Source organism: Gavia stellata, chromosome 3 (genome assembly GCF_030936135.1).
Source record: "Gavia stellata isolate bGavSte3 chromosome 3, bGavSte3.hap2, whole genome shotgun sequence".
In the NCBI taxonomy this organism is placed as follows: Eukaryota; Metazoa; Chordata; class Aves; order Gaviiformes; family Gaviidae; genus Gavia; species Gavia stellata.
The window spans coordinates 79,821,020-79,835,839 of record NC_082596.1 but is presented as its reverse complement, the minus strand read 5'-3'; the positions used below and the strand labels follow the sequence as shown (position 1 = coordinate 79,835,839).

Here is a 14,820-nt window from a genome sequence, read left to right as displayed (position 1 = left end):
GGAACAGTTTTCATTGGCATAAAAAAAAAATTCCAAATGAATAATACATAGTGACATGAGGAGCCAATTACATGTAATTCTGTGTCCCCACCTGAAAAACCTTCCATGGGGTCAGTGGTCTCTTCCTTGTGACAGCGTTGCTCTCCAGAGATGAGAGCACAATATCATTTTAGAGAACATCGGGAAGTGCTTGGGATTTCACTTTCCACCGTCGTTATACGAAATCCCTGTTGCTTACTGCAGAAGTGAGTCAGCCCATCGGGCTGGGTGCTTCCCGGCGAGCGAGCATCAAATGGTGAGAGGCTGGTCGTCATGCCAAAGCTTGTGGTGTACTGAGACAAGCAATGGCCGTGAAGGCAGGCACAGCCTGTGCTCCGGTTTCACTCACAACGCTCAGGAGCGTCGTTCCCACTAACGTGCCAGACTGCAGCCTGGCATCGAAGGCAGGTAGAAAACCTTCCTTTGCTCTACGAGTCAGTGTCCCCTTCCCTTCTGTGGGAGCATCCTCCTGCAGCAGTACCTCCGCCTTCCCTCTGGGGCTCCAGCTGCCAGGAGGTGCTGCCAAGGGCTCGCACGTTTCTTGGGAGGTAACCCGTCCTGCTTGAGCGACCAGGAGCAATGTGAAGTACAGCTGGTATCGCTTGGCATTTCATAGTTACGGGTCTCTTGGAAAAAACCCAAACCGAAAAAACACAAAACAAACCACTCTATTTGTGCCGAAATCCAACAGAAATCAAATCCTCCTCAGCGGCAGCTCACGGGGGACGGACGGTGGGAGGACAGGCAGGCGTGCCTCCTCCCCTGCTACGATCCATTTGCCACAGTTTTCCAGAAGCGTGTTTTGCAGGAGCTTTGTGCGCTGCAACCTTCAGATGCTTCAGACAGACAATAAAATAAGCAAGCAAGAGCTGCAGCACTTTGGGTGAGGACAGTGACGAAGAGGAGTGGTAAGATGGCTGGGGGGGCAGTGAGGCAGCGGGAGAGGAAAGCAATAAGGATACAGAGACCTGTGCCTGCACTTCCCAACCTAGCAAACACAAAGCTTACACAGATGCACAGAATGGAGCTACACTGTCCGTAAGGATGCCAGGGGACTGCCTGCTTGCAGCAGAGCAATATAGCTGCAGGTCATCAAAGCAATGGCTTCTCTCTCCACCAAGGTGGCCAGCCAAAGCCCGATGTCAGGACAAATGTAGTGGTTTTCTTTTACTTGTAGGGAAAAATTCGCAAGGAGTGGAAGTTAACCCACAATAGCTCCTTCCAGGGAAACCAAACTGCTTGCAAATGGTGCTGGTTAGTCCACTGGTGAAAGCAGGCGGGCTTTTTTATCTACTGAAAAGTGAAAAGCAGCATCCCCAAACCACTCTGAAGAATAAGGTCACCAAATAAGTTTAACAGCTTGTGCCTCTTTTAATGGAAATATCACATATTTATACACATATACACAGTAAGGTACAAAGGGTTAGAAAACAGGCTTCATTTTCAGCCCCTAACTCTAACAAAGTGTACATTAATCCCTGAGAGCACCTGTCAATTGTATGTCTACTGCAAGTGATACTGAGAGTGCAAATGCAAGTGTTCACCTGCAGCACAGGTTGCTTTTCAGATACTGCATCTGACTGCTAAATCATCAGTATGCTGGGCTGGCAGTAAACAAAAATTAATAGTTAAACCATTTAATCCGGTGTACCAATTCAAAATCCATCCTGATATCTTTGCCACAGACAGCTAAAAGATTGTCTTCCTACTCTCCAAAGAAAGGAGTTCAGCTTATATTCTGATCACACCAAATCCATTACAAAATTGGTGCCTATGAATTGCACAGCACTATGCACTTGCAGACTAAAATCCTCTTTATCTTGATAGGGCTGGGGAGGTTTGTTAGCAGGGTGCATATTCCTCCACCTCTGACCTGGGAGGCTACCTGGCAATGCAGTCTAGCCAGCACGGCTACTTCAGCAAGAGGTACACTGAACAGGCTCTGTGGAAAAATCCTTGTTTCACCTGTCTGCCATAACCTCTGTCAAGCCCTGACCGTGCAGACGCTAGCTAGCAATACCGATCTGGGCGCTAGTTTCCAATGAACTGACTTTATTTCTCCCATGACACGCACAGTTTCATTATAAGTTCAGTGAGACCATGGCCAGCCTTTGTGCTGCGGGAGTAAAGGATGGAAAAGTTTTCCCTCTCTTTAATTGAAGGGAGAAGCTGGTGACAGCAGCAGCTGGGGTCTGCCTGGGCTCCAGCAGAGCAACACCGTCAGGAGGACACAGCACAGCACGTTTCATTTCCAATGGGAGCAAAGCCTGAGCAAAAACATAGCCTGAGCATGTGCTGTATGACTTGCTGTTTGCGTTTAACCTCTACTTTCATGCATGTGGTCTTTCTTCAGTAAGCAGCAGGTTTACAGCCCTTCCTTATTGGAATTTGCCAGGGTTTGGCATGCCATTCGGACTGACAGCTGGTAAAACCAAATGAAGCCTTAAGGTGGACCACAAGAACCTGCAGCAACCTGTGGAAACTGCCATTTTGAGATGCCCACAAGATGCCCTAGGGAAGGTTTTCTCCACATGTTGAGACAGAGCGGTGAGGTACTGCCCTCTCTGGGCACCCAGAGGTGTACTACCAAAGCTCACAATGACATCTGGCCACAGTTTCCAAATGTTAGTGGCCAAGTTGCCTGATACTGCAGCTCTGACTGGATGTTCTTAGCATATGGCTGGACGTGATACCTGGGAAAATTGCTTGAACTTCTGGAAGCTGCATAATTTACCTGTCCTGGCTGTAATATGGAAAGGCTCACAATACACCCAGTGTTTTTTTTTTAACAGGAACTTAAATATCAACCTAAAGAAAGGCCTACCTGTGGCTCACCATCTCCCTTATTTCACAGTTAAACTCAACGACAAAAAATTCCCTGAGACTAAAGAGGAGACAACAGATAGCGGATACAGGGAAACTTAATGGGGGAGGCAAATCTTATGTGACGGTGGCATTCAAAAATTAGCTCAGCTTCTCTGTTGCTCCGAAGAAATCAGTCCCTGCCTCTGATTTATACCTGCAGAGGATGTGAATACCTCAACTACAGAAATATTTCACATGCAGCCCTTTTCATATTCGGCAGAACAAACAATAACATTAAGAACTGCATCCATACAGACTGCATAGAGCTGTACAGTTTAATACCTATCCTGTCTTAAACTTTGATTACTGGAATTAAAATAAAGTGCTTAGTATAGTCAAAGCAATTGTAGACCTGGATTTTCACTGCCCACCAACACTGTGGTATATTTTAAACTTTTCATTATTACTATAAAACCTTGCAATATGTCTACCTAAGCAAGGAGAGGGAGGAATGTCTAGTGTAAAAAGCACAACTCCTTAATTTTGTCCATTACAAAATGAACAAACACAAAATACAATCCTTTCACACACATGTTGTTTTTCAAGCTGTTTCTCAGCCATTCACCTGGAACTGGAAAAAAAGGAAACTGCAGAAGGACTGCACCACTGAAAACGTCCTATCAACAGCAGACAGGTAAACTTAGTAAGTCTTCCACCTCGAAATACCTTCACGTCCCACCATCAAACACACTGGGGCATAGCCCTTGCCCTGTTTCTGCACCTTAAAGGCCATTATTCAGCATTCCAGCTCCATGAGCAGTGGGCATGCATGAAGGCATGCAGTCTGTTATCTTGCTCAGATAACAAGACTAACGTTTCTAAAACCTTCTAAGCAACTGCCTTTAGATCAGGTCCTGCATCTGGCAGGAGACACCTGCCTCTGCTTTTGGGCCTCTGCTGCTTTTTTCTTCTCCTGTTCCTCTGCCTTCTTCCGCTCCTCTTTTAGCTCCTTGTATCTCCATTTGGGAATCTGCAAATAGGGATCATCCTTTGCACTGCTCCTCCTTCTCGCCTTTTCTGGCTGGAAGGTGGGTGGAGGAGCCTTGCTGATACGGACTTTGGGGATGACAAATCCTGGCCTGACACTGCTCCGTCTAAGCAGGTGGAGCGGCAAGAGGCTTGCTTTCCTAGCGGCTACGGTGTTCACTTGAGAGACTGCAAGGCTGATGGGCTGCAGGCTGGCTCGCCGGTCCTTCTTCTTGGGGATCAGCGTGACTTTGGAGTTCTGAAATAGCTTCTCGTAGCTGCTAAAGTGGTCTTTGTCCTGAGATCGGATCTCCTCGGCTCTCTGCTTCCTAAGGATTTCTTGGACAGCCAGTCTGCGTTTCCCCACAGAAGGCGGGCTGCCTGGGCACACAGTCCGGCATGACAGAGCGATGAAAGGACTGCTCAAGCTTGTTGTCACCTTCACCATGTGATCAAGGACCCCGTCCTCTTCTGGGCCGTAGAAAGACCGGAATGAGACAGCTGCCCTCATGCACTCAGAAATCCTCTGCAAACAGCTTTTTGGCTCTGCGGCCTTGGCAAGAAGTTCCTTCATCTTTGGCCATTCCGGTTTATATTGATCACAAAACTGTTCCGCACATGGCCTGTCCATCAGCTTTTGCATGATGAAGGCAGACTCTGACCTTCCTGTGTAACAAGCCCATTCCCATGAAGTCAGTCCACGGCTTGGGTCGGTCGCGTGAACATTTGCCCCTCAAAGAAAAGAAAAACAATCAGTGTTAATTAATGAAACTGCCCGCACTTTTGTTGCTATGATCAGAGTTGAATCAGGCAGATCCCTGCAAGAAAATGTCACACACGACACACTACAATATTTGTGTCAAAATTAACATGCAATAAGGATAGATCATGTTTCCTGACTTTCTGAACTCTTGATTTGTTTAAAAAAAGTTTAAAAAAAATTAAGGCTGTATATAGGAAATGCCCTTAAAACAATGCAAAGAATGACATAATGAGTTTCAGCTGCATTGAATGTTGCCTGCCATTTTAAAATCCATTCAATCAGGTTTGTAAGAAAAGAGTGATGACAATTCTGCACACAAAAATCCCTCCCACACAGAATAATGGACTTTGCACTGATCGCTGCCACTCAGAAGAGAGATCTTGGGCCAATGATCACAATTCCCATAAAAATATCAACTCAGTGCTCACTAGGGGTCAAAATAGCAAATAACATATAAGGATTTTCTAGGAAAGCATTAAAAAGTAGAGAAAAAAATAGAGAAAAAAAAGGAAAAAAACTAAGAAAACAACAGGTCTACAATTCAGGGTCTCTTATCTCTGAAAGGATACCATAGAATTAGGGAAAGTTGAGAGGATGGTGAGAAGGGTGATCAAATATAAGGAAATTTTCCATACATGTCAGGGACTGGATAATGGGCGAGATGGACCTTCAGTCTGAGCCCAGAACAGTTGCTCTCATCTACCTTAGATTTCCACTCCTGAGGAAATGAAGTACTTGTTAGCAAAAACATGCTATTATCCCCAAGTGGGCCAGCCGTAAGAGGCGACTGGGACACATGCTAGACCACAGAGGCGTAGGCATTTGAAGTAGAGTTTCAGGTCCTGGAAGGAAATGACTTCTAGTGGATATTATCTTTCGCTCTGTCCTCCCCCCATTCCCAAATTATGATCTTTATCCATCTGATTCTGATATCTGTCCCCATCACCATTCTTTCTTCTAATATTTTTCTGTGTCCTTTTTCAGCTCTGCCTTCCTTTTGATCTTGCCTTGTCACCACGGACTTGCCTGCCGATCACTGCAGTAGTGGCTGGTCCTGGTAACTGTCACCAGCCCTGCTCCGTTTCTTCATGAAGCACCTTTATTGATGAGGCTAGTGCCTCTGTGTGCCTGGCTGTCACCCTTGGCTCACCGCCCTTTGAGGAGAAGCCCACTCCTGCTGCTCCCTGACAGATGCATTCCCAGGTGTTTTGGAAACTTTATCTCAGAAAACAATACTACAGAGTATTGAAATCCTGATCTTTCAACAGAAATTGATGCTGACTTTGTACCTTGTATCACAAAAGCTCTTCTAAGGCATTTACGGTAGTGGTATTGATTTTCTTTACAGATCAGGAGACATTTCTGAACTAACTTGTCATTCAGCAGAACGCCTCATCTGGAAGAGACATGAATAGTCATGTCCCTTTTTAAATGTGATAGCAGTCTTCTTATTGAACTAATTGTCATTTCCGTGTAAGTATAGCCTACAAGTTTTCTTTTAGGAAAACCACATTTGCCACTTGCCTTGATTTTCCTACAGAAGTTGCCCTGAAGATCATTTTCAGCACACCTAGTTTGAATACACATGCCCCTTTGGGCTGTCAATATCCTATTTGATTAAGAAGGTTTAATGTCACTTGAGATGCAAAACTGACATCCTGAGTTTAAAGACAAGGAGTGAAAGAGCTCAGGCATCTGTTACTGACCTGTTTTATACGCAGTATTTAAAGCCCAGTCTCCAGATCCACAACCACTCCAATGACTTTACTATAGCAGCACTGAGTTTACACTGGAGATTACAGCAGGGCTTGACACGTGAATTATAACTGGAATTTCTGTGCTCCTGCTCAGGCTGGCTCGCTTGCTGAATGCTGACAGCAGTGCGGTCCTGGCAGTGTAGCAGCCCATGACAAACTGCTGATGAGTGACTGGGTTGCCCCCCTTACTCGCTGTGCACTCACGAATAGCAAATTCACATGTTCCAAAGACTCACTTTGAAAGAGGAAACATTATGGCCAAGTGTCTCAGAGCGCCTTAATCTTGCAGTGATTGACCTTGGCCACCCTCCAGGAACTCAAATTTTGGAAAGAGCAGTCACTGACAATCCATCTCCAACCATCTGTCACACATTGCGGTTACCTCTTCCGCATGTGACTGTGTTAAATCCATGTTTAGGTAGCTAGGAAGGTGAATTATTTTCCTTTACTGACCTCCTGCATTGCCACAAGTAGACGGCAGGCAACAGAGGTCTTACCCAAGTCACTAAACAGATCCTGGGTTTAAAAACCTCCTGGCTGTATTCTAATGACACATACCTGCTTTGTAGATAAGCAAATAGACCCACAGCTGGTTGTGGGTCTTTCCCCCCTATATTTCCATGCATTCTTACATTTTAACATAGACTTTTGCTGGTTTATTTTTGAAATTTATTTTTTCACCAAATCTTTTAATAACAATTTCTTTCACCTTCTTCAGCGAACTAGCACTTTATTGTCAGCAGCCACTCAGTATCCCTTAAGCCCTGAACTACTTCTAAATCCATTCTGAATTAGCAGCTCCCTCCTTCCCTCCATTTCACCAGACTGTACAGTGCTAAAAAACAATCAGATATTAAAATGGGCGCAGGCAATTTACCACACTTCCTCTGTGGCCCCTATTTTAGCCAAAAATGTGAGGAGCTGCAAAACACTCACCAAAACATGTATGTAAAATGCAATTTAGAAACTCAGAGTATATTAACTCTACACCTCTTTAGTCAATGGATGATCTTTGGTATCCTCACTATCTCTGATGCACAAACAGACTGATACAACTTTCTGTACATAACTCAATGTGGAGGCTAACAAAGCCATTTTTCTGGCTGGCTAAAGGTTTGTTCTCCCCAGTGTTCTGTTTTCTTATGAATCATGAAAACAAGAAGGAGGCTCTTCAGATGCCAGAGGCAGCAACCACATAGTGAACTTTGATATCAATACTTTTTGTACAAGAAGTAGAATAACAAGGACTGAGTTAACTACAAAGATGGAAAGATTGTGAAATAGCTTCTAGTGACCAAAACAGAAAGAACAAGCTTCCATCAGATCTTCGGTAATAATAATAGAAAGCCATGATATTGTAAGGTCAATTTGACAAGTCATAAGGTCTTGGGATTGAAATTTCATTTTAAGTGATAATTTATGGTGGGCACTGGAAAATTCTGAACTAGCATCTGCACAAAGTATGTGTTAGTCCAGAAAGTGCATTGGTGTCTAGAAGTACTCTAGCTCTGACAGTCATTTTATAATTTTGTTTCATAAAAATTTAACTCCAGAATGAATGATCTGATTCCAAAGCCTTGATTCCAGTATAACAGGCTACAGAACCCTGCAGAAAATAACATGCCGGTTACCACATCATCTAAACATTTTCTGTATCATATCAACATCTAGAAACTGGATATTATGAACATGAATGAAAGTAATACCACTATGCTTGATAAATGCCTGTGACTTAAAATATTCAGATTATGAGGGGTTAGACTTCTGTGACAGCAAAATGACAGAAATAAACTACTTATTCAAGATCTTTCTCAATGAAATGGACCTGTAAGGTTCTTGGTCTAGACAGTAACATTCACATGCAATCTGTTATCATTTCCATAATACTTAATTTGGGTCAAATATCTGCAACTGTAATATAAGAATATATCCTAATACATTAGGCAGGTCCTTCCTGACTAACCTGATCTCCTTCTATGACAAGGTGACCCGCTTAGCAGATGAGGGAAAGGCTGTGGATGTATTCTACCTAGACTTTAGTAAAGCCTTTGACACTGTTTCCCACAGCATTCTCCTGGAGAAAGTGGCTGCTCATGGCTTGGACAGGTACACTCTTCGCTGGGTAAAAAACTAGCTGTATGGCCGAGCCCAGAGAGCTGTGGTGAATGGAGTGAAATCCAGTTGGCGGCCAGTCACAAGTGGTGTTCCCCAGGGCTCAGTTTTGGGGCCGGTCTTGTTGAATATATTTATCGATGATCTGGATGAGGGGATCGAGTGCATCCTCAGTAAGTTTGCAGACGACAGCAAGTTGGGTGGGAGTGTTGATCTGCTTGAGGGTAGGAAGGGTCTGCAGAGGGATCTGGACAGGCTGGATCGATGGGCCCAGGCCAATTGTACGAGGTTCAACAAGGCCAAGGGCCGGGTCCTTCACCTGGGTCACAACCAACCCCATGCAACACTACAGGCTTGGGGACAAGTGGCTGGAAAGCTGCCCCGCAGAAAAGGACCTGGGGGTGTTGATTGACAGCTGGCTGAATATGAGCCAGCAGTGTGCCCAGGTGGCCAAGAAGGCCAACAGCATCCTGGCCTGTATCAGAAACAGTGTGGCCAGCAGGAGCAGGGAAGTGATTGTACCCCTGTACTCGGCACCGGTGAGGCCGCACCTCGAATCCTGTGTTCAGTTTTGGGCCCTTCACTACAAGAAAGACATTGAGGTGCTGGAGCGTGTCCAGAGAAGGGCGACAAAGCTGGTGAGGGGTCTGGAGCACAAGTCTTATGAGGAGCTGTTGAGAGAACTGGGGTTGTTTAGCCTGGAGAAGAGGAGGCTGAGGGGAGACCTTATCGCTCTCTACAACTACCTGAAAGGAGGTTGTAGAGAGGAGGGTGCTGGTCTCTTCTCCCAAGTGACAAGTGATAGGACAAGAGGAAATGGCCGCAAGTTGCACCAGGGGAGGTTTAGATTGGATGTTAGGAAAAACTTCTTCACTGAAAGGGTTGTCAGACACTGGAACAGGCTGCCCAGGGAGGTGGTGGAGTCACCATCCCTGGAGGTATTTAAAAGACATGTGGATGAGGCACTTAGGGACATGGTTTAGTGGTGGACTTGGCAGTGTTAGATTAATGGTTCGGCTCAATGATCTTAAGGGTCTTTTCCAACCTAAATGATTCTGTGATTCTATGATTCTATGATATGCTAGTTATTTAATCATTAGCTAATAATTTATATACCAGTTACTTAATATAATAAAAACATACAACATTGTGGCTAAAAGGTACTGTATGCTGGGACTGCCTCTGTAGAGGCTGTTGCCTCAATGCCTCTTGCCCTTCCGAGTTTCCTCTCCAGGACCCCTTCACCTCGCAATGCATACGGCTGGAAATTCAACCGCAGTCAATATCCAACAGCAAGAAACATATTTCCTGTTCTCAGGTCTGAAGAGAAACAGGTGGGCAGACATGGACCTGCTCCCTGTGCCACTACTCCCTCTTTGCAGCAGATACAGACCTGCTGATGCCCTGTTGCCCATAAACCTGGAGACCCAACTCAGATCTGTAGAGGTGTTAGAATTTATTCCCTATGTCGCCAAATTTCTGGCCAACGTTTTCTGTGGGATATGAACCCTACCCCCAACTCTCCTGACAGTTGCCAGTACCTCCAAAGCTCTCCACTCCCTGCCCCAGGACCTGCCACGGTTGGAGGAAGAGGTGGAGGTCTGACTATGGTCCCACCACCATCACGCACCCTTGCACTGTCACACCGACAGAGCTGGCAGCAAGAGACCTGCGTGCCTTTCCCCGGCTGTGTCATGAACTTCATTAACTCCTTGTCTGCAAATCTTGATGATCACACTCCCTGAACTCTCCTGGAGACAACAAATGTCACCCTGAGAGCTCTTGGGGAGATCCTGGATGAGCTTCCACAGGCAAACAGTGCTCCTGCACCTGTAGCACACAGCTTCACTGCCTTGTCTATGACTTTTTTAAAAGCTGCACCCGTTTCCAGGGAAGGCTGCACCACACCTCTCAGAGTAAACACCCCAAAAGCCAATTTCTTGTTGTTGTTTGTTTGTGACTGTCTAGTATTTACAGGTAGATGATGACAAAGAAGCAGCAAGGCACTTTGCATACCTGCCAACATCAAGGCTTTCACGCATTCAATTCTGCCCTGCATTGCAGATTTCATCAGTGCTGTGAATCCGAACACATTCCTCTTCTCAATATCAAGCCCAGGAAAATAGTTCAACAAATAGTTTGTAATCGTTATGTGCCCTTTAAAGAAATGAAAAAGCAAAGAAAGTAAGTCACAGAATTAAGGCGCTGTCTCAAGGTTAAACCAAAAATTACTCCTGAAGGTTTGATAATTGGAAAAATGCAGATAACTAATAAAATCTCTTTTCTTTGTATCCTCTTCTGCTGATTGCACTCATTAGCCTGAGTGTTGGGCTAGGAGCCTGGAAAACTGGGTTCCCACCTTCTCTCAAGTTGCTCTCCTTTCTGAAAAGTCAGTTTAAGTTAAGGGAATAATTGAAAACCAGAGATGGTCACTCTGAGGTTGCAAGGGGCCTCAGTTTCTTAACTCAGTGAGTAGCACTGCAAAGGGAATTCCTACAGCTTATGGAAGGAAGACCCATCACCTGGGGGAAATGACTGCAAAAGTTCAGCTTTCTCACTTCCCTATTAAATTTGAGCTTTACTATGATGGTGCTTCATTAAAAAGTGATTACACGTGGTAGTTCCAGGCAATAATACTAACAAACAGTGCCAGGCCTGATACGAGACAAAGAAATATTTTGCGTAGAATCCCACATTTTTATTTTTCCATCTGACAGTGTAAAGCCACTTGTCTACTCTCCAGCAATAGGAAAATGGGGCTGATGTTCAGTTTTGTTAGTAAAATAAATTACTTGAGTTCTGTTCCTAAAAGCAACTGTTGTTGCCATTCATGTGCCTTGTATGCCAGGATAACTGGTGTCAGCAAGAGTGTACTGAGTAGTTGAAGGCATCTCTAGCTAAATGGTTCGAAGACCAATTAAAACATCAAGTCTTTATAATCGGACTATCAGAACAAGACAAGTATCTAGTGCCATTATGACTCATTCAAACAGTCTTCCCTTCACTTGTCATTCATTTTATGATGCTTTGACGCTTTATAAAATAATGCAGTCTGTCAGGCAGCTGCAACAATTACAATTTAATTACTAGGAGCTGTAAAAATAGTCTCGCATCTCACTCTGCAGTCCAGCTGAATATTCTGTGATGCATGTCATTCAAATTCATCTAGAAATGTTACTGAAGCAGACTATAATTCATACAGGGCAATTTTTAAAGTCTATAATGTCACATCCGGTGCACATTTCATCCGCAGTTGCTTTGTACCAACACAGTCCTGCATTCACTTTGGAAAGCAAGTTAAGAAAATCTTTACCAATTAATTTAAGATGTTTTCTAGGTGTTACTCTTCATCTCCTAGAATTTGCTGGGCTCTACTACCTTGCTGCATAACTGGAAACTCTCCTGAAACCTGAGCAGGTGTAGAGATAGCACAGATCAGCTTAGCAACACCAGAGAAAACCAAATAAGCAGCTCCCTGCACCTTGTGCAGTCTGATGCAAATGAAATATAAAGATACGGCAAACCACAACAAACTGAACAAAGCAAAAGTGAACTGGGTTCAGGGCAGGATCAAGGTCCTGCTTACTCAGTACAGAGACTTCAGCTTCACTGACTTTATGGCATACGATCAAATCCTAACAGGGTATTGGTTACTACCAGGAGAATCTTTGTCCCCAGATTGTTTTGCAGGACATGCTCTGTTTCACCGATGTACAGTGTGCATCTTCATGAAGGTTTTGGAACAGCTGAAATACTGCTTTTTGACCACAGAAACCAGAGACAGGAACTGAAACAAGGAGAAATAGTAAGATGGAAGATTTTTCAGTATTTATTATGTTACTAAAGATGTTCTTTCCTTTGCCAAAAGTATAGCTGATGTAAGACACATTTTACAAATCTGGGATGATCCTGAGAGTCAATCCTGAAAGACCTTGCTCAGCCAAAACTCTTCAGGGGACTACAGATGGCCTCAAATGAGACAGAAAAAAAAACCAACAATAAAATAAAAAAGCAAATTAAGAGGTTTGTGATTCTCAGAAGTTTTGTGTCTCAGGGATTCCTGCAAACCACTTCAGTTTTAATCCGCAGGAACTTCTGTCCTCTGAGGTTTGCATCAAATTTCAAGTTCAAACAGTATCAAATTCAAAGCGAAACTCAGAGCTGCCAAGTTTTTGTTCAAACTCTGTCATATGCTTTTGATTTAAAGCCATAAAGTTTGCTTCAGTTCTCCTGTGTCTGGGTGAACTAGAAGTACGTATCTAAATCGTAAACCAGGTGAGTCTTCTGTGATTTAAAGTCTGCTATGAAAGCTGTACGCAGGTCGAAAATAAATTAGCCTGGCCTCAGCCAGTTTGGTCGTACTGAATTTGCATCAGGCTCTTGCTGTTTGTAAGCCAGATCTATCTTCTACCAGAACTGGCATGCTAAGGGTTCACTTCTTCACCTTGTGAGCCATATTTAGAGATCAGCCCAGATGTCTGTAGTAGCTTAATTCACTTAATTCCTGCCACAGAGGAAATGCATATAATGATGACAATATTACCTAATAATCTGTGTAATGCAGGCAGAAGGAGAAGCTGCATAGTAAGGAAGATGCTCTGTCATATAACATCCCAGTTTCAAATTGTACCTGCAAAAAGCCTGTGTTTGGTCTATGGGGGGTGAATGATTTCTGACGGACGGGTGGAACCAAAGACACCCAGCACCTTTTATCCTCTGGATGCTGTAGGTGGCTGTGTTCTCATGTCTCCCTTAGATGCAGAAACTGGGATAACTTGTCATTTTGTGTTCCCAGCTCTACAGCCTTGCCCCAAACCGGTCCCTGTAACATAAAACATCTATACTTTATGAGCAAATATGACTCTCTCTAAACACCAATTGTCAATTACCATACACTGCCACTGAGGTAGCGATGTCCTCAGCAGCAGCAGAACTGAGAAAAAAATTTTAATGTAATTTTCCTCCATGTTCCCTTTTTTTGAAACCACTCTCCTTCCTTCCTTTCTTTACACTTGTTATTTCAGTATCTTGTTTGCATCAGTCTCCCATTTTTTCTGCATTGTCCTTATACTGACATATAATGATTTTGTTTCTGCTTTGACAGCATCGCCACCCATTTCTGGGCACCACCTGCTGCAGGCTGCAACAAATTTAGTTTTGGAAGGCAAGATCTCTTTGAGAAGGGATCCCATGTCTGTAAGAAATATTGAGAGAGCAAGTGAACAGACCAGTTTTCAAACCTGAAATTTACACACTAAGCAGAGCACTTTGTGCTTATTTTTCTATACTAATAAGCTTATTAAGAAGGTACTGCTTTTCACTGATCCCTCCAGCCTATCTTTCTCAGGCCAGCCCATGCAGAAAAACTTCAGCTTTAGATACTTTAAGATGAGGATCTTAAATTATCAAAAACAAATGGATATGAGGAACTGAATTAACTTCTCTTTTGAGACTCTAGCTGTCTTTAAAATAATTCTATTTAAATCAAGCTGATGCTCAGATTTGAGCATCATGTCTGGGTAGTCATGAAACGGCATAAGCAAGTGTGGATTTTAAATTCCTCTAGCAAAAGTAAAGAAGCCTTCCTGTCATCTTCCTTAGTACCGGTACCTAGCGTTACATGTGCAGCCTCTGAAACACACGGAACGATGCCTCAGGACTGCAGCCTCTTTCCTATCCAGCTCCTCTTAGGGGTCTGGCCATACCTGATGGCCCACCTGGTCAGCGGGTCATAACAGAAATGGCAGTGCTTTCTGAAACCTTCTGGTATCACCTTACAATCAACTGAAATAATGTGGATTTGCTACTAGATTCTCTACTGGAAAAACAATACTTTTGGTATAACTAACAGCGATCTCTTGGAATAACTTATTTTGAAAAAAATATTATTATTCCCATGGCCTCAGGGTAAAAAAAAACAAACAAACCCTCCGCTAAAGGAAAGATCACATAAGCTTTGCTTTCAGTTCTTTATAATACACTGCTCAGTGTAATACACTACTTAACATTCAGCAATAATTAAGTGGCATCTATTGCACTGTAGCTCCTCTGGTTGCAATGTTAACCTCATGGTAATCTCTATTAACACTACAGCAGTATCTCGTGATAATGAATTAAATAACTGGTGTCAACACTGTAGCTCAGGATTATCACAGACAGGGAAAACATCCAAGTTGTTAGGGGTTTGTATAAGCTTCTGCTGACTACAGTCACTTCCAGTTGCTTTGGGGATCAATAGCAAGTACTGGCAGAGTGTCAAGTCAATGACAGCCCTCTGGATTAATTCTGAGCTCATTATCCTTATAAAGGTCAGGAAGG

General features: G+C 43.7%; 1 protein-coding gene across 1 annotated transcript in view; it reads right to left on the bottom strand.

Annotated features, from left to right (window-relative positions):
- Nucleotides 1-3,751: 3,751 nt before the first annotated feature.
- Nucleotides 3,752-14,820, bottom strand: part of ANKRD33B (ankyrin repeat domain 33B) — a 44,038-nt gene continuing 32,969 nt past the window's right edge. The window contains exons 3-4 of the mRNA XM_059815730.1: nt 10,519-10,659; nt 3,752-4,602 (exon numbers count right to left, since the gene is read on the bottom strand). Of these exons, the coding sequence (XP_059671713.1) occupies nt 3,752-4,602; nt 10,519-10,659 (992 nt within the window). The remainder of the gene's footprint in view (nt 4,603-10,518; nt 10,660-14,820) is intronic.